This window comes from Clavelina lepadiformis, chromosome 7 (assembly GCF_947623445.1).
Source record: "Clavelina lepadiformis chromosome 7, kaClaLepa1.1, whole genome shotgun sequence".
Lineage (NCBI taxonomy): Eukaryota > Metazoa > Chordata > Ascidiacea > Aplousobranchia > Clavelinidae > Clavelina > Clavelina lepadiformis.
In genome coordinates this window covers 10,481,697-10,499,648 of record NC_135246.1, presented here as the reverse complement: position 1 = coordinate 10,499,648, position 17,952 = coordinate 10,481,697, and the positions used below count along the sequence as shown (strand labels likewise).

General features: G+C 36.6%; 1 protein-coding gene across 1 annotated transcript; it reads left to right on the top strand.

Moving 5' to 3' along the window:
* Positions 1–3,996: 3,996 nt before the first annotated feature.
* Positions 3,997–16,299, top strand: LOC143464840 (uncharacterized). The gene is made up of 13 exons (XM_076962860.1): positions 3,997–5,066; positions 6,187–6,370; positions 7,604–7,758; positions 8,496–8,671; positions 9,009–9,249; positions 10,634–10,786; positions 11,037–11,129; positions 11,516–11,678; positions 12,041–12,269; positions 12,402–12,628; positions 12,894–13,093; positions 13,271–13,588; positions 13,934–16,299. The coding sequence occupies exons 1-13, from the start codon at positions 4,076–4,078 to the stop codon at positions 14,845–14,847; spliced, it is 4,044 nt and encodes a 1,347-aa protein (XP_076818975.1). The 5' UTR covers positions 3,997–4,075; the 3' UTR covers positions 14,848–16,299.
* The last annotated feature ends 1,653 nt before the right edge of the window (positions 16,300–17,952 follow it).

Below are 17,952 nucleotides of genomic sequence, written 5' to 3'. Positions count from 1 at the left end.
AGTATCTGACCAACAACTGGAGCACAGCCACCGACAACATCAACACCGACGTTGGTTTAAACCTACTCGTCACCATTGTCATTTGCGTTACAGTATAGTCGCTGTTTATCTGCTCCACAGATATTGGATCAAGCCGCTTATTCGAGCCAAATCCCTTGGAACGGATTTTCTACATACTAACGTAGTGCAAAATACTTCGCTTAGTGGATCACGAGACCACGGCTCTGGCTAGTAGATCCATTCCCAACGTCTGGCCACGTAGTAAAATGCTAAAATGTAGTAAAAAACCTAGTAAAATGCTTTCCCCCAGCTTTTACAACTTACAACGTCTCTTTTCACCTTGCAACTCTAGATAGATTTTTTTAAATGCTTTCTTTGTGTTTTTTGAGTGATTTATGTGTTATTTGTGTGTTTTTTGAGTTATTTCCATCGTTCATATACATTAAATGATTAACAACCATGCACACTGAATTTGTTTGAGTCATATGGAGACCTAAGGTAGATCTGCCGCTTATAGGATCCATTTCTCTTGGAACGGAGGTGGATCTTATAGGCGGCGACTACTGTACCACCATCATTACTTTGGAAAAAACGCACATTGTTGTCAGCGGCCTTGCAATTGGTGGCCACGTCGAAGACGTCATCGCAGGAAATAGATGAACTGATACATGGCCTCATACAGAAAATTCAAAAGATCTAGCGGTTTTATAGGTTACCGATCATCGGCTCATCATCATGTCTATAGCTAGCAATCAATTTAAAAGGGAGCACACGGAATTTACAAAGGCCCACAAGTTTAGCGTTAACGCACACTCAAATGAGTAGCTATTAATCTTCAGAGTTATACTACAACTTTTACAGTCACTTAGCCTAAATGGGAAAAAGCCTTCGAAAAATCAAAGAAAAAACCTTCAAAAAAGAATGTTTTACTCATTTATTGTAGGCTAATTGTAGGGTTAGCATCACAAACAAACAAAGTTTCAACTACAAAAAAGCATAAATTATACGTCAAAAGTAAGAAAGCCGTTTCGTAATACAAAAATTGCCCAAAAGCAATTATTGCAAAATCTTAACGCAATGACACGATATTGTTATCACCAGGATTGTTTATATAATATACGAGCCGCCAAATGGCTCAGATCAAGAGAATGTTTCTGTTTTTAGTTTTTGTTAAACTGATTCAAAAATTTCATAAGTAAGTGTATTTGTTAGATCCTTTTCTATAATGCCAAAGTAACCAAAACGCTCCTGGCTCATTGATATACGGTGTACGTACAGTGGAAGAGAGCGGGAAAGCAAAGAAAAACTGGCCTCTCTCGCTGTCATAGAACAGCCAAATTTTGGTGACCAAACAAAACATAACAATAATGAAGGAAAAGAGGCTTTGTACGGATTAAGTATACTGTAGTTTTTGTGTTTTTAAGAAATTTGTAAATCGGTCACTCGTAAAGATTATTTATTTCAAAGTTACCAATAACGGTGAAGTAGAATCGTGTGTTATAGTATTCGACGACAGGCAAATATACGCCTTTATAGGACCTAGAGTCCTAGACAGAAGAAGAAGAAGCAAAACAACATTTTTCTTAACTATTTCTTTTGTCTTTTTTTGTAATCGGAACACATTTCTATCACTGCTTTGTAAAATATTAATGTCAACAAAGACTTTTCATTTCAACTAAGAAAAAAAAATCACAGAGCATCACCAAGACCCAAGTTAATGATGATGTCGGAACAAAAAATACACTAAATCATATTTGACTGCTTTAATCGTTGTGCAAATAATATGATCAGTCAGCTGAAGGAATATTTTGTGAAATAAGCAGTTTCTTAATTGATTCCAACGAAAGGCAGTTTTAGAGATTGTAGGTTAGGCAGGTTTTGGAGATACTGTAACGTATATCCTGTCTTTCACCCGTCGTATGAGTTAAGAGAAGAAAGTAATTCATGTTTTAGCCTACTAGCTATGACAAGGGACGTTCTTATGTTTTTGAACTTATACTCCAGGATAAAGAAAATCAAATGAAACGAGGACTGACCATTCTGACGGTGTCAAACTAACGCCCACGCATAATTTAATGGCTTTAAGTCTTTCAGATTAAAAATGAACAGGCTTTGATTGTGTGTTACGATGTGGTGGTGTTGTTATTTGTAAACTTGAATGCTTTTGGCTAAGTTGATCTAAAATATTTTACTTGCAACCTTTTAACTTCATTTAAGGTTGGTCAACTGGTTGGCCAAACCAAGAATTACAGCGATTTCAGACAATAATTTATGTGTTCAGAGGCTAGAATTTTGATGTGATAGCGTGCACTACCATACTAGGCTATTGCCTCAAATATATGAATAGGTTAAATCACTAATGCGCTCAGTTTGTTTAAACAGGCTACCAAAAATTAGTTCAAGTAAAATAGAAATAAGCCTATAAGCAGTATAGTCCTGGTAGTCTTCACCTCCACTGGAAAGTATGTCAGTTTTTGATGAGAAATCATGCATGTAAAGACACAAATTTTGGCAGGCACTGAATCCTCAATTCTTTGATGGCTTATTATAAATCGGTGTGAAGACAAAAAATATGGGCTTGCACGTTATTAAATCTTGTACGTGCAGCTGTCACCCTTTCCTGTATGATTCACTACCCAGCCTGTCAGCAACCAGTGTGCAGGCGGTGAGGGTATCCTGATAGCCAAGTTTAAAATAATGGATACTAATTCGAATGTATGTCACATTGTGGCTTAGTTATACAAATGCACAAGCATATTTAACTTGTATTGGGTTGTGAATTCACTATGATGTGTGTGCAGTTGTATAGTTGCCCTCAGAATAAGTGAATAACCATACGTCGGTATGTGTATATAGACCGATTTGTATTCGAGACCAAAATTTATATGTGATAGGCTGTAGATGAGATAAAATTAGGTGCAGTGCATGATTTTTGACTTGTGTAACAAACCAATTTTTGGTCAATTTGTACAATTTTATTTTTTCGAGACACTGTCAACAGGCATAAATACACCAGTTGCATTGTTTTTTTTTTGTCAACCTTTTTGCATGAACTGTTTTATTGGCCTGTATATGGTGAGTTTTTGAAATAATATAGCAGTTGAAAAATAATGGTAATTAATTTTTCTGTAACTTATCTTCACAAGTATATATTTATTATTGTGAAAAATCCCAGTAGTTATGTAGGTAAACTTTAAACATGGGTTTCCTGTATCAACACTAAACGCGGCAAGGTGGTCTCCAATTTTTGTCATGTGATTAGTTTTCAGTATTTTCTGTTCATCTCAGATTGCTTGGGTCTGAATACAAGATAGAAAGTGACCGTTTTACCATAAATAAACAGCCCTCTTATTAAAGATAGATGGTTAGTTTAGGAGAATGGGAATGCAAAAAGTTGATTTTAGCTATTTAAAGTTTAAATAGATTTTAGCTATTTAAAGTTTATTTAAACTTAGATTTAGACCAAAAGCATGGTTTAGGTTAGGTTTATGTTATATATTACATTTCAGTAACGTAAACAAGAAACCCGTGAAAAATAGCTTCAAACAAACAAATTTCCTGGTGACTTAGTGACAGCCTTAATTATAAGTATAGATTGTAGGCTAGGATTGTCCATGCTGTTAAGCTAAATTAATTTAAAGTTTCATAAATTCAACATTTGTGTAATTAATAGTCAACATGTATCAATAGGCTATAAATAATTGACTTTTGTTAAAGTACTAGCAATCTAAATGTGGATATTAAGTGGTTCACGTGTGACGGAAAAAAATCAAATATGCATATAGTAATTTTGAATTTTATGTTGAACAATAAGAAGATGAAAATGGCTCAAGGACTAATCATTTCTCTTTTAAATTCTGCTTTTGGCTTACTTAGCCAAAAAACTATTTCATTGTGTAATAGCGTTATAATTGAACAATATAATTGAATTGTTATATATATATTCATACATATCTTGTGTCATGTTAAATTATTTACCTGTATTCATATAGATATTTAGGATTATTACACAAGAAAATGCTTTGATATACTTCTAAGATATGATCTGTGTCTATAGCAGTTTTTTCTCAAAGTAATGTTTGTTCCAAACCACAATGCAAGCAATGCATACCGGAATGATGCCATTGTCGATTTCCCTGCTAGCCAGCAGCAGCCATCTGCCTATACAGCACAAACTTCAGCCAATGCAGCCCTTGTTAAAAATGCTGGAAACATTGCCATGACCCATAACCAGATGGGGACCAACGACATGCAACCCGTGGCATTTGCAAACAATATTCTCCAGCCACAGCAGCAGTCTGCATATTGGCAATTAGGTAATGGAAATTATGCAAACCCTTGCTGGGTGGCTATGTTTGATTACGATGCAAAAGCAGATGACGAGTTAACCCTGCAATCTGGACAACCTGTCGAAGTAATTTCAAAAGATGTGTCCATGTCCGGCGACGAAGGGTGGTGGACAGGAAAAATTGCTAACAAATTGGGTGTGTTTCCAAGTAATTATGTTATGCAGTCTAAACACAATATGCAGCAGCATTTGGCCGCGCAGAGAACCAGAGTTTACCAAAAGCTGAATGAGGAAGACTCACCACTGGATCCAACAGTAGTGGCTGAGACGGATGGAATGGTTCAGGAGAAGTTAACTGTAAACTTGAAAGAGATAGATTTCAACGAGCTCTCCTTGCAAGAAATCATTGGAGTTGGTGGTTTTGGTAAAGTTTATCATGGCAGTTACGAAGACCAGGAAGTAGCTATTAAAGCCGCCAAAGTTGATCCAGATGAAGACGTCAGTATCACTATGGAAAATGTCCGAATGGAAGCAACACTGTTTTCCTTGCTGAACCACAAGAACATCATTGCACTTGTTGGTGTTTGTTTAAAGCAACCAAATCTATGCATTGTGCTAGAATATGCTTCGGGTGGAGCACTAAACAGGTGCTTAATGGGACGAAAGCTACCACCACAAGTACTGGTTGACTGGGCTTTACAAATTGCTGAAGGCATGCAGTATTTGCATAATGAAGCGCCTGTTCCCCTTATACATCGTGATCTTAAATCGAGCAATGGTAAGTACTAGACTTAAAATGGATTTGAACTGTGACATTATAAATTTTGTATATTCCTATATATACATTTAGATATATCGGTATTATGTTTTTAGATTGCAATTATTTCTATAACACTTTCTTTTTTACTTTTATAGCACATAGCATTAAATACATAGGCTCATACAAATTGCTCACTTGCAAAATATTTTTGTTTTGCATGTTTGCAAAATGGGCAAAGTTTAAACAAGGCAATACCGTTTGGGCTTAATTGAACTCCTATTTGGTTAATTTCTCGCTTGTGTATTGATTGATGGTGCCTTTCAATTTGTGATGAGTCATTTTAAAAAGTTCTATGCATCAGCTGTTTCTTGTAAGGTTGGGGAAATATGTCCTAAATGTTCTCATGAATTTTTGATGTTTCAGCAAATTTCATTTCCATGGATTTTTTCCAGTGTGATGCCCATTTAATGTTTAATTGATACATAGTTTGATTTAAAATTAAATGATTGTAAGTTCATTGCTACTCTTTTGCCATCGAACATTCTTAGAATAGATATAGTTAAAAGGATATGTTTATAGTTTGTATTGAGAACTGGTTTGGTGTATAGCTGGTATTTTGCTATACAGCTATCCTATAGCTAAAAAATTGTTTACGGACAAAAGCTACAATGAAGTCATTTTAGTGAATAAATTTGACAACCCTATGAGGCCCAGACAAAAAAGCTATTAACTTGATACATCCATTTGCCATCGTTATGCTTCACTTTCTTTTTAAAAATTGCATGATATACCGGTGCTGAACATACAGCAATAAGTGCAGTGTGATTTAGTAAATTCCTAATGTGCAATTTTAATGTAAAGGCTTATAACAACAAATTTACATACACAGTAATTTTTAAAAAGTTAAACAGTTTTAATACGTTTAGCAAACCTATTTTATGGGAATGGCAAATTTGTCACAGTAAGATTTACATCATTTTGTGTAACTTACCACATTAAAACACTATTCTTTCAACCAGAAAATCTCTTGATGAACAGATTCATCTTTTTGTGATAAACCTGGGTTAACTTTTTTTTAGTTGTGCTCAACCTGCTACCAAGTACCAACAATTAAATAGTTTAAATTTTTTCTCATTAGTGTTAATAAAAGAACCATTTCTTGATGATGATGATATCTTCAACAAGACAATGAAAATCTCTGATTTCGGCTTAGCTCGGGAAATGTACAAGACCACTAAGATGAGTGCTGCTGGAACTTATGCATGGATGGCACCTGAGGTCATCAAATCTTCGACTTATTCTAAAGCCAGTGATGTGTGGAGGTAAGTGTGCAATACACTATTTAAAATGTCTTTTACGATAGCTGTTTTCGCAATAAATAACTTTGTGCCATTGATTTACAAGTAGTGCAGGACTGTAAAAAGTAGGTTTCTCTTGTTTAGTATTTTGACATGTTCTTGGCGTATTATTACCTTTTTAGTTTTTGTGTCGGCGTTGCTTTGTTCGCTCACAGCTTTTTCTTCATTATAGTGATAAAATTCACCTTTTATGAGTTAAGTACCACTTCAATGTCCACTTCAGTAATGCAGATTTCTAATCCAAAATAAGGATCAATAGATATTATCAGGGGAACATGGCCATCTGTCTTAAAAAATTGACTTTTTTTGTTGTAACAATGGTCATGGCACAATATTTTGATTGTCTTCTTTTCTTTCAAATGCTGGTTATAAGTGCCAAGTATTTTTATCTGGACAGTTTAAACTTGAATGTTTGTTTGTAAGTTACTGTGCTTATTATATTAATTATATAGGTCACTAAGTGGCTTTGTCTAAGTATAGCCCATTCCTTAATATTATATTCATTACCTATGTTGTGTTTATTCAAAACGAATGACTTATCTGCTGTGCTTTCAGTATTGTGGACAATCTACACACAATGAATCCTGCTCAACTGGTGGTTTTTTTAGCTTTATGTAGACATGCAAATGCACATATTATATAGTTTGACACATGTTATTAAACTTGTCTCAAATACAGCATTCAAGAACTGTCATGTGATGTTTAAAATCTTTGATAGATCCTTTCAACAGCCTTAGTATTACTGAAGCCACTTAATTCTATTCAAATATATACTCTTTTACCACGAGTTGTAAAATGTTATCAACTCGTAATCAATTGAAAAGTCAAACTATACTAGAACAGTGGAACTTATGAAGGTGTCTATACACTATGAAAGTGAAAAAACACTTTTTCCCAACATGGGCCACTGCCCACATCCATGATGGCATTTTGTATAAAACCAGCAAAAATGTCAAATTATTAGATTTTCCAACTGGCGTGAAAAATGTGAAATTCATAGGTGTAAATAGAGCTGTTTAGTCATCATCCTTCTGTGGGGAAACTGGATTTGCGTGGGCGGACTTTCATGAGTGTTCTGATGCAAGTTCATCTGAACGTATAGAACTAAAACCGCTCTGAAGATTGTTTTTACCGTTTTAACACCTCCATTAAAACGTTTTACTGGTTCAAGAAAAACTCATACATTTTCTCCTCTAGCTACGGGATTCTCTTGTGGGAACTTTTAACTGGTGAGCAACCCTACAGAGGGATTGATGGACTTGCTGTGGCATATGGTGTGGCTGTGAATAAACTCACCCTACCAATCCCAACTTCAACCCCATTTCCGCAGGAATTCACTGATCTTCTTGAAAGTAGGTTGATTACTGATTCTCTTTGAATATTTTTGACCAAGATTGCTCACCAGTATATAGTTGAGACCGCTTTGTTTGTCTTAATGCTGCTTCATAACATTATGGTGAAAGACATAAAAACAACATATACATAGCTCACTATGTTTATAAAAAGTTATTTTTATGTTGTTTGATCAGTAAGTAACCTACCTACAAATTAGGGCTGGGAATGCAGACAATTTTTTAATTCTGAGTTGCTAAATAGCCGTTATATGCCCTAAGTTATGTTGTTAATTGTCAGGCAAAATTAGTAAAATATATATATTTATTTATGAGATTCTAGATGAATATTGTTGTATTAGCAAAGTATGTCAAGCTACAGTATATTTGAAAGTTTATCATGGAAATGAAATAGTCCAGCATTTAAATGAGTAGCACATCTAACCAAACAACACATTTTTGTGAGTGATGGATTACCAAACCTTTTTCCCAAATTATACCCCACACGTACATTTTTTGCTAATTACCAACAAATTTCTTAGTCACTCTACGCACTCGGAGTTTAGATCACTAAGTGTCTTCATTCTGCTGTGGTAATATTATTAAAATTATAGTTCGACATTTAAAAGGAAGTAGTAAAATATGTGGTTCTTCTGGCACTGTTTCTTTACAATGAGTTACTGTTTGCCCTGATATGTGTATGTTGACTCAAGCCATAAAGTTTACTTTTGCCTCACGAAGAACATTTTGTGTTTAAGGTTGTTGGTCAGCTAATTCGGCTCTGAGGCCAACCTTTCGGACGATCTTGACAGATCTCCAGACAATTGCAGAGTCCAATTTCATTTCTGTCCCTGATGAATCATTTAAGACAATGCAGGATGACTGGAGACTAGAGATCCAAGCCATGTTTGATGACTTGAGAGCCAAAGAAAAGGTTTCGCATCTTGATCAAAAATGTATCCATAGTAACATCATTGTGTAGCTAGTTAATTTTTTGTTTGTATCAATATCTGACTCCTAAATGTTAATGAAAGTGTATGTAGCCCATAAAACTTTGTAATCCATAAAAGCAATGCGCAAAAAAAGCGGTTGATAGTGTACAAAAACAATAAAAATATGTGTAATATTTGTGGCAATAGGAATGCGCCAAACTGAAAAGATTTTAATTTCCCAAGAATAATAAAAGAGGTTGATATGTGTTAGTAACACTTAAATTTGTGTTTGATTTCACACACCCATATGAGACAAACACTTTGTCAAAAACACCACAGGAGCTGTGCAGTCGAGAGGAAGCCTTGACGAGGGCCACCCTGCAACATAAACTTCATGAGGAGTACTTACGTGAGCGAGAGCGGGAGCTCCACCAGAGAGAGCTCACGATAGTGGAGCGTGAGCTTCAGTTTCATCTTGGCAACAATGACGGATCAGCTCCCACCCACAAGCCCCATCCAGCTAAAAGAAAGTTCAAGAGAAGCAAGCTCATTAAGCATGGAGGAATTGGTGAACCCACAGGTACGATTTCAGTTGTTTCAGTTTCTGTAATTATGATGAAGTAATTTGCTTTAATTAGCCTATTTCTTACTTTGTGACTTAGTGATGTATATAAATAGCGTGTTCACAATGTGTGATTCATGTTGTAAATTCTTAGGTTAAGATAATTGCTAATTTGTTGCTATTTGGAGGTTTGTCCAGTGTGTTGGTAAGAACTTCCAGTGTGTACTCCTATTTTATTTTTGATGTCTTAAATTGAGTTCAGAATCTGTCAAAGTTGACACTAAACAAAGAACTTTCCCACAGTTTTCACTCCTCATTTTACCTTGAGGCTTTGATATTACTTAATGTTGTTTTTTGGCTATGTTTGCTGTGTATTAATTGGACATCAACTATAGGCTAGGCCTATAGTACATTGAAGTCAAACTGTGAATTGTGCACTTATAGAGAATGCATGTAAAAGAACTTATCAATTAAATTTCACGTATTTGGAGTTAAGTGGTTTGTTTTTATTAAATTGCACCAGAAATGATTTATAGCACCGAATCCTTTCGGTTTGTCAACCTCAAAATCAAAGATGTTGAATAAGTCGAATGTTAAGCATAATAATATTTAAGGAAACACATTCCCTATTCTGTGGGTTGTACTTGAGTAATACTTGTCATTCTTCGACCACACCAATAATTGAAAGTTAGAAAATGGGAGTATTTAAGTGGTAAAATCCGTATAATTAACTAGCAGCTCGTAATAATAACGTAACATTGACAATGATCACATTACAAATACATGAGTCATACACCCAATGCTAGAAATTTGGCAATTATATATATATGCACCTCAATTATATATATATATATATATATATACACATATATATATATAAATTGCTGAAGACATACAATAAAAACAAATGCTAAAGCATTACTAGATTAGTGCCCATCTCTAAGTTTTGTTGAAATAAAAACAAACCAACCATGGATGCGTTTTGAAGCAGATTTGTCTGCTTGCATTGAGTAAGTTGGTTTGTTATAGAATATCTTAATGCAATGCTTAAAATCCAATCCTTATAAAGTAAAAATTTAGTCATATTACCAGATAAAGAGGAATTGTTTACCAACAATGTTGTTACCACATTAACAGACTTCCAAGCTGAAATTAGTTGGTGTGGTGCACAATCAATTTTATGTTTGTGTTATGCTCCATGTTTCACTTGTTTTGTTTCTGTCACTCGCTTGCTTTTCATCTTCGCTTGTTGCGAAGCAAAGTTCAGGGTTTAAGAATTCAAATCGTTACCTTTACACTTAACATCAAATAACTTTCAATATGCGTTCAAAGCTATGAAATTTGTTTTATAACTAACGTTAATCTTTTGAAATCTCTCCTGAAACTTTTTTTTTAACTTCAGATTTTCAGCATAAGCTTTCCGTGAAGGCATCTGTCCACAATGACACCCACCAGAGTGTGCTACAGAGTATGATTGAACAACAACACGATGGTGCAAACCCCTTCACTCCTCCCAACCCCTCACCAGCCATCCCTCAGTTGCACACCATCAAAAGTACATATTTTGGCTTTTATTAACTTTGACGTGTATGTTGTTGGGAGACTTCACACTTTCAAAGTAGTCTACATAACATAGCATAACATAAATGTACCGTGTAACATCAAACTACTGTATTTCAAACAGTTCCTATCAAAAAGCCATTGGACATTTATTACAGAAGATAAAAGTATAATACCACATTGCTGGGTCTTGTAGGAACTTAGTGCATTATTGCTTCAAATTTTTAAATTACCAGTTTTGATAGATCCTGGGAATGGAAATGACTCGCTTACACTGGACAAAGCCAGGCAACTTCATGTAGCTCGAAATGCAGTACATTCTACAAGCAAATCAACAGGTACAAATTGTCATTGACAGCAGTTACTATAGGTCTTTTCATTGCATTATGTGTAACGTCAAACAGCGTATTAAATATATCAGATTTGCAGTAGCTTCATTCATTTGTTGGGCACTATATTTCTTTTGCCTGAATAAAGTTACCAAACCGTTGTGTATTGCTAAATGGTAGTTTAATAAGCTCTTGTGATGTTTTCAAAAGAAATGCTTGGCATTCCGTCCAATTTCATCACCGGCCTGTTATGGCCGGAATTGGTTTAAAGAAACTCAAGATATTATCTTGTATGTGGTAAGCCACATAATAACTACTACCACCACGAAGTTCGTTAGTGGTGACAAGATTATCAGTGTGGAGGGAAGTTACTTATTTATTGATTAATATCACAGAGAGCTCAGATGCTGCTGAGACAGATAATGATAACACAGTAAGACCAACTGAACTCCCTCTTGATGCTGCTCCCTCTACATCCCAGCCTCGTGGAGGAAGTTGCGACAGTGAGAGTGAGTATTCAACTCCTCGACCTACTCCACAGAGCAGCAGGGAAAACAGGTAAAATTCTAAAGTACTTTGTTAGTTGCTTGGAAGAGTTCTGCTCCCTGCTTTATGCAACAGAATTGACAGAACTTCTCGTTATTGTAGACTTACATAATGTATATTGTATAATTTCCGTTCTGTGGTTAATTAAATGTGCATCATTTTTCATCAAGTTAATTTTAAGACTTATTTTCGTAGTTTTGTGATATTTAAGATTATGGTTACCCACGTTCAACTAGTGCTTCTTAATTACGATCTTCTGTAGCTTAAATTCTTGACCATATAAAATCCACATTATCTGGAAGCTATCACCAAACTTGCTTGACGTACATATTAACCAAGACCCAATGCTCACACCAGAGTAATTGTTTCTTTAGTCTTAAGCGTCAACGCAGCTTGCACAAGGCTCTCTTTGAAGCTGCCATGATTCTTGCTGCTGTCGCTCTGGGTCGAGATGTACGTTGTGCAGCGCAGCTAGTGGCGCATCTTCCCCCGTTAGTGTCTGAGGACACTGGGAGCACGGGATCTGCTGAATCCAAGTCGAGTGTGGGTAAAACTACTTCAAGTCATCCTAACACTAGTCGTAATGGGTCACCAAAAGTTCAGGTACCGGCATGCAAACAAAAAGAGCCTCATATATTTTCTACAAATCACATAGAATGGCTTGTTAAATATTCCATTTTTCTGCATGATCTTTTTTACAAATAAAAAATTAATATTCGATTCTCATATCAAAAGGTGTCACATGCTGGTACAAGGATGCATGGCCTCAACCACATGGCCAACGCTGCCGACCGAACTTCTGCTGCTTCCCTGGACAGTGACCCATCCACCTCTGCCACACTGCTATCTGTGTCATCTGTAGATTCTACTTTAACTGCTGAAGGTGTCGCACCTGCCATTGCTGCTTATCATGCTGCAGGAGAACTTGTCTTCCCAGATAAAAAATCCTCGATTTCACTGAAGTAAGTTTCCAATATCTATCATTATCAAAAGTTTTTGAAGTTGTTTGTGCAGAAAAGCTTGTTAACTTTATTTATCCAGATATTGCATTCTTTGATGTGGATAAAATTGTTTTTACAGTATGTAAACATTTCAAACTATTTGAATTACTTTTAGTTGTTTAAAATTTTAGTGAAGGAGAGTTGAGTTAGCAAGTTTCTACTCTTTTTATTGTGAAGCTTTTAATCGTATAAATCAAGTGGAGTCGTATGCTTTTTTTACATCCAGGTACCTCAATGGTGCATTTTCCTCTAAGAACACCGCAAGTAGTAGTAGTGAGCCGTCAGATAGTGACAACTCCACACCAATGGTCAGCTTAAGCAGTAGCAATATGTTGGTGAATTGCACTAACGAAGGCTTTCGTCCAGATGATGATAGTCTGGGCAAAATTAACTATGCTGCCCAGCTGTCTGTTGAGTCTGGTTCAGGTTGGTTTGATACATTTTGCTGTTGACTAGATTAGTTTCATTTTGTGAACTCTTTTAAAGTATTAGTAAACACTTTTCACCAATGCTTTGCTCAATTTACTGCTAAAGCATTAAACTACGATCGATTTCAAAATGTTTCTGCTACTGATAACAGTACTAATTTATCTTTATATGCAGGCCAGGGGCAAAGTGAAAAGATAGTAAATATCTCCAGCAACACACCAACTGGTTTGAACGGGGTTCAAGGGGTTGTGTATCGGAAGCCCCCAGTCGTCCGTTCCCAGTCAGAACAGCCTAATTCCACCTTGAAACGATCCTCCTGGGGACCAGAGGTGATGGGTGGCGGTATAGCCCCAGAACCTGGCCACACCCAGGGTAACCATTATGGACGGGCACGTGGCCACAGAAGGACGCCATCTGATGGAAGGGTGCCAATGTCTTCCCTTGACAATGCTGTGAAAGTGTTACAGTATCACAAAACTCCTGCTGAAAAAGGTTTGTCTTTGTTTGTTTTTAGTTGCTTAATAGCATCTGGGGTGATCAGTCAGCCCATGCCCAGTCAGTTCAAACCTTCCAACTCAGACTGGATGACCTTGTCTATGACCCAGGTGATTGGTTATGAATTGACCAGAACTGGGTTGGTATTGAACTAGCATCACTAAACTGGCTTAACCTTCCAAAACAACAACAAAGCATAGCTGTAAATTTTTGTTTACTAAACTGTGAATTTTGCATTAAGCTCTTATCCCTACCTGTTTTGATATTTGATTTAGAAATATCTAAATTAACAGAATCACGATATCAACAAAATTTTAATGTTTTATTTTGTTCGATTTGCAGCTATGGAAGCTGGAAAGGATCCAGAACTTTGCCGTCTTCCTGCCCCAGTTGGATCAAGACGAAAATCTGATCAAGCAGAACTCAATCCCGGTATTGAGAGGCCTAGTTCTTTAGCTATTACACCCAGGCCTCGTCCAAGCAGTGCTCGATCTCTTGATCTAAGATCGTTATCTTCTCCATCCAGTGGGTCCGACTCTCCTATTGGGACCAGGAGATTCACTGATTTACAAGTATTGTCAGATCCCACTCCTACCAATGCACTGGTGCCACTTTCTGTAACACCAAGTGCGCCGAAGGTGCTGCCAGTGGCTCCTAACGTGTCCAGTGCGTTGGCTGTGACGCCCAGCATGTCCAATGTTTTGCCTGGCACCCAAAATCTATCTAATGTGATGCCAATCAGCCTTATTCCAGCAAAGGGGGTTGTTGCCTATCCAGGCCAGTATCAACCAGGATACCAGCAATACATGAACCTTCCGCTCACCAACTACCACCCAGCTCCTCCTCTATTCCACACTCCTCTTGCACCAGCAACTTCCATGGCACCCACTTCAGTGGCAACTGCTGATCCCCATGCGTTGAAGACCCCGGTCAGTCAAACTGTTGAATCTCCATCCCCGTTTGATGTCAAATTTCCATCTCCCACCCCCCACTCTAGGATCTCCGCCCAAGGAATCAATGATCAACCTCCACCTCTTCCAAAGAAGACTGTTCGCTTCTCTCCTCAAGTTGTCACTAATAATTACTCTGTTCGGAGTTCGTTTAACAGCCAGAGGAGTCTCCTGGATGAAAATATGGGCGAGGACACTGACATCCACGATCCGTTGATGCGTTACAGTCCCAAAGCTGGCAAACCTACTCCGAACGGGTCAAACTCTGGGCAGCGCACATTTGACTATGAAGAATTCTTGAAATAATTGCAGTATTTTTGCTCTTTAGGTTAGGCTTGAGATTTTTCCTGATCTTCATAATACTTCTATTGCAATATTTTTTCTCTTACATGTCGGATTGATTTGAGGAAGATTTTCAAGTGATTTTTTCTCACTGGCCGGTTTAAGAAATCTATATAACGTAGTTCGCATGACAGCCGTTTAGTTTTAATGTTGCTTGATATATCAAGCGCCTGAGTTTAAGAAGTGTTGCTGGACAAAAGCCACAGCAGCCGTGTTTACATTGTGATTGCATTACACTGTATGTTTAACTACCAAGCTTTATTGTTTGTGTGTGTTAACACTAGATTTCAAGTCATAGATTGGGTATGAATATTTGCATTCCACGCTTTCCCACACGCCCGTAAAATTGTTGATATTTTAGATATATATTTGCTGCTTTTTCTCTTATTAAGACTGCCGTGATTAGACCTACTGGTAGATTGTACTAGAATCTAACGATTGTCCAAAACCGCTCCTTCTACAAACAGTCTGGTTAAATGAATGCATTTTTACATCTTTGGTCGAGTTGCGAAGCATGTTTTTCGTAAACAAGACAGTATAGTTGTGTTAATGTAAACCGCTGGCAGTTTCTGGCACGTTTTGAAAAGGCATCTTTCAAACACAAAGAACATTCTTTTAATTCACACCGAAAAGCAAGTTGGAAAATTTTACATAAAACCTGGTTTTGTGTCCTCTAAAAAGCGTTTGCAGCGTGCTATGCATGTCTTTACGATCAATTTTGACTTGTCTCGAACGCGCCCGTGGCCTGAAAGCAGGGGGTGCAGACTAGACCTTTCCGATGCCACCTAATCGTGTGTGTGACTTTTTTAAATTACTAAGGACACTCAAGTAAGCAACGTTTTTAGACGAATTTTTATTGTTTTCTGCAAATACATTGTGTATTTGCTATTTTTTGTACTTTGTGTTTCGAAAAACTTATTTTCCATCAAAATTCTCTTCACAAAATGTTTTTTTGAGAAAACATTGATCTTTTTTTACCGTTTCGCTTAACGATGCCAAAATTACAACGCAACTCGAAGTTTTGCTTCGAAAGCAGACTGTCTCGAATGCTTGTCGGTTTGAAAGTTATTTTGTCCATGATTTGGCGTTTGTGGTGCAATTTCTTGATCAGTGAATGAACTCATTAGTTTGTATTTTTGCCAGCGCTCAACTCTTTCAAGAATTGAAAAAAATAGGACGCTTTTACCGTTCTGAGCCAAGAGTTCTCACTGTGTGTGGCAACTGCTGCTCATGTCGTTTCTGTCAAAGTTTGATTTGTCTTTTTCGCGATTTTCTCCTTAGGCTACTTTGTTGTCGTAATCAGTATTTAACAGTGGCGTCACAATTGATATTTTTTGAAAATGGCGTCCCACTTTGAGTATTTGCTTCTGTGTCATAATTGCTTTTATGACAATAAAGATTCAAGAACAAACATAACGACAACGCTTTTGTGGCTTTCAGAATAAGATTAGTAGCGTCAGACAAAATAAAACCTGCGAACATTACGTTTAGCTAACTGTACAGGTAAGATGAACCTTCTATTAAGCTTCAGCGTCGTGCCAGATTCCCATACGCGATTAATTATTGACTAACTACGACAATCAATACAAAAATGGCCAGTACTTCCTCAGTTACGACAGAAAAAATACAGAATAACGAAACGGTTTTTACACCTGTCAGCCAGATGTACAGTACTCCGAAGACAGAGTACGACTGATGAAGCGCCTCAGCATAAACAGCTGATTTCTCACGTGACTTACTTCATAATAAATCCCAATGATTGGCGAAGTCAAGGCGAAGATAAAAAACGTCTCATTTGTTATTACCACTTTACTTGTTTAAAGGTCTAAAAGAAACTGTATCATATGACTTCATAAAACTGGAAATATAGCAATTAAATATTGATAAATTCTTGCATCAAATACCAAAGTTTGAAACAAAAAATCGAAGTATTTAGTGTTACAGTTTTAATGTTTTGGACGACTAATCCATTGGTATGAAATATGACCAAGGATGCTAATCTACTAGAGTCGAGTAACTAAAGTACCAGGCAATGAAAACATCAGATACAATAAATGAGGATAAACTAACAAAGAAACTTCATTAAGCTCTGTAAAGTTCCTATGGACTATTATTCTCCATGGTCGCTTTCTTTTGACAAGAATATTGCCATATCAATGGAAAGTTATCCATTACAATTCAGTCAGAATTTCATACAGCGACTTCCAAGTAAGTACAAGAAATGGTAGGGTTATAATAATTTGCAGGAGTTTGAAAGTGTGCTTACGAAGTGAAATAGGTATAGATGTGTGCAAGAGAATATATTTTTAACCGTCACAATAGTCACCTTGTGCGCTGCAGTGTGCATATATTGGATTGTATAATACATCAACCCCGTCACATGCTCAAGCGCCTAGCTTATTCTACTACATATTCTAATGCTTATTTTACTACTAAGACTACTGTATTGGAGAAAGATTCGGTTAAGCTTATATAAGATAACCCTGGCTTAAATCCGCCAGCGTATCTATACAATATGGAGACAACTCTGTGAATGTGAAACTATTATTCTACCATGACGTAATTTAAATCTCGCTCCAAGTAACGATAGGCCGAGGGTTAGTAAATGATTGATGGGCACCGAAGATGTGCTGTAGGCATTAGTGAAGGCTAAACAAATTATAAAATCGTAGCGTAGTGTTAATTGGAACCAAAGCAAGAAGTTAAAGCTCATTTAGAATAACATTAGAAAAACGTCATTAAAAGTTAAGTTTTTTGATATTTGTTACTTCTTAACATTTAGAAAAGGTAACAATCCTCCAGCGACATTTTGACAGTTAAACTAGAATATATTTTCAGCGAAAAGTGATAGAGTATAGAATTTTGTTTCGTAAATAATAATTTGCCATGTCATGCTTACTATTTGTCATAAAACTTCATTCTTTGGGATTTAAGGATCTCACTCTAGCATAAAACTCGGTGCTTAACATATGTTGTGGAAGTAGGCCAAACAGCCATGGTGTCGAATGACCACGTGGTTTGCGTATACGTGAATGCGAATGAACCTAGCACGTATGTTACACGAGTTTT

Coding starts and splice junctions, on each gene's coding strand:
- LOC143464840 (XM_076962860.1), top strand. CDS start 4,076: ATGTTTGTTCCAAACCACAATGCAAGCAATGCATACCGGAATGATGCC. Junction 6,371..7,603: donor AAAGCCAGTGATGTGTGGAG/GTAAGTGTGCAA, acceptor TTTCTCCTCTAG/CTACGGGATTCTCTTGTGGG. Junction 11,679..12,040: donor CAGAGCAGCAGGGAAAACAG/GTAAAATTCTAA, acceptor TTGTTTCTTTAG/TCTTAAGCGTCAACGCAGCT.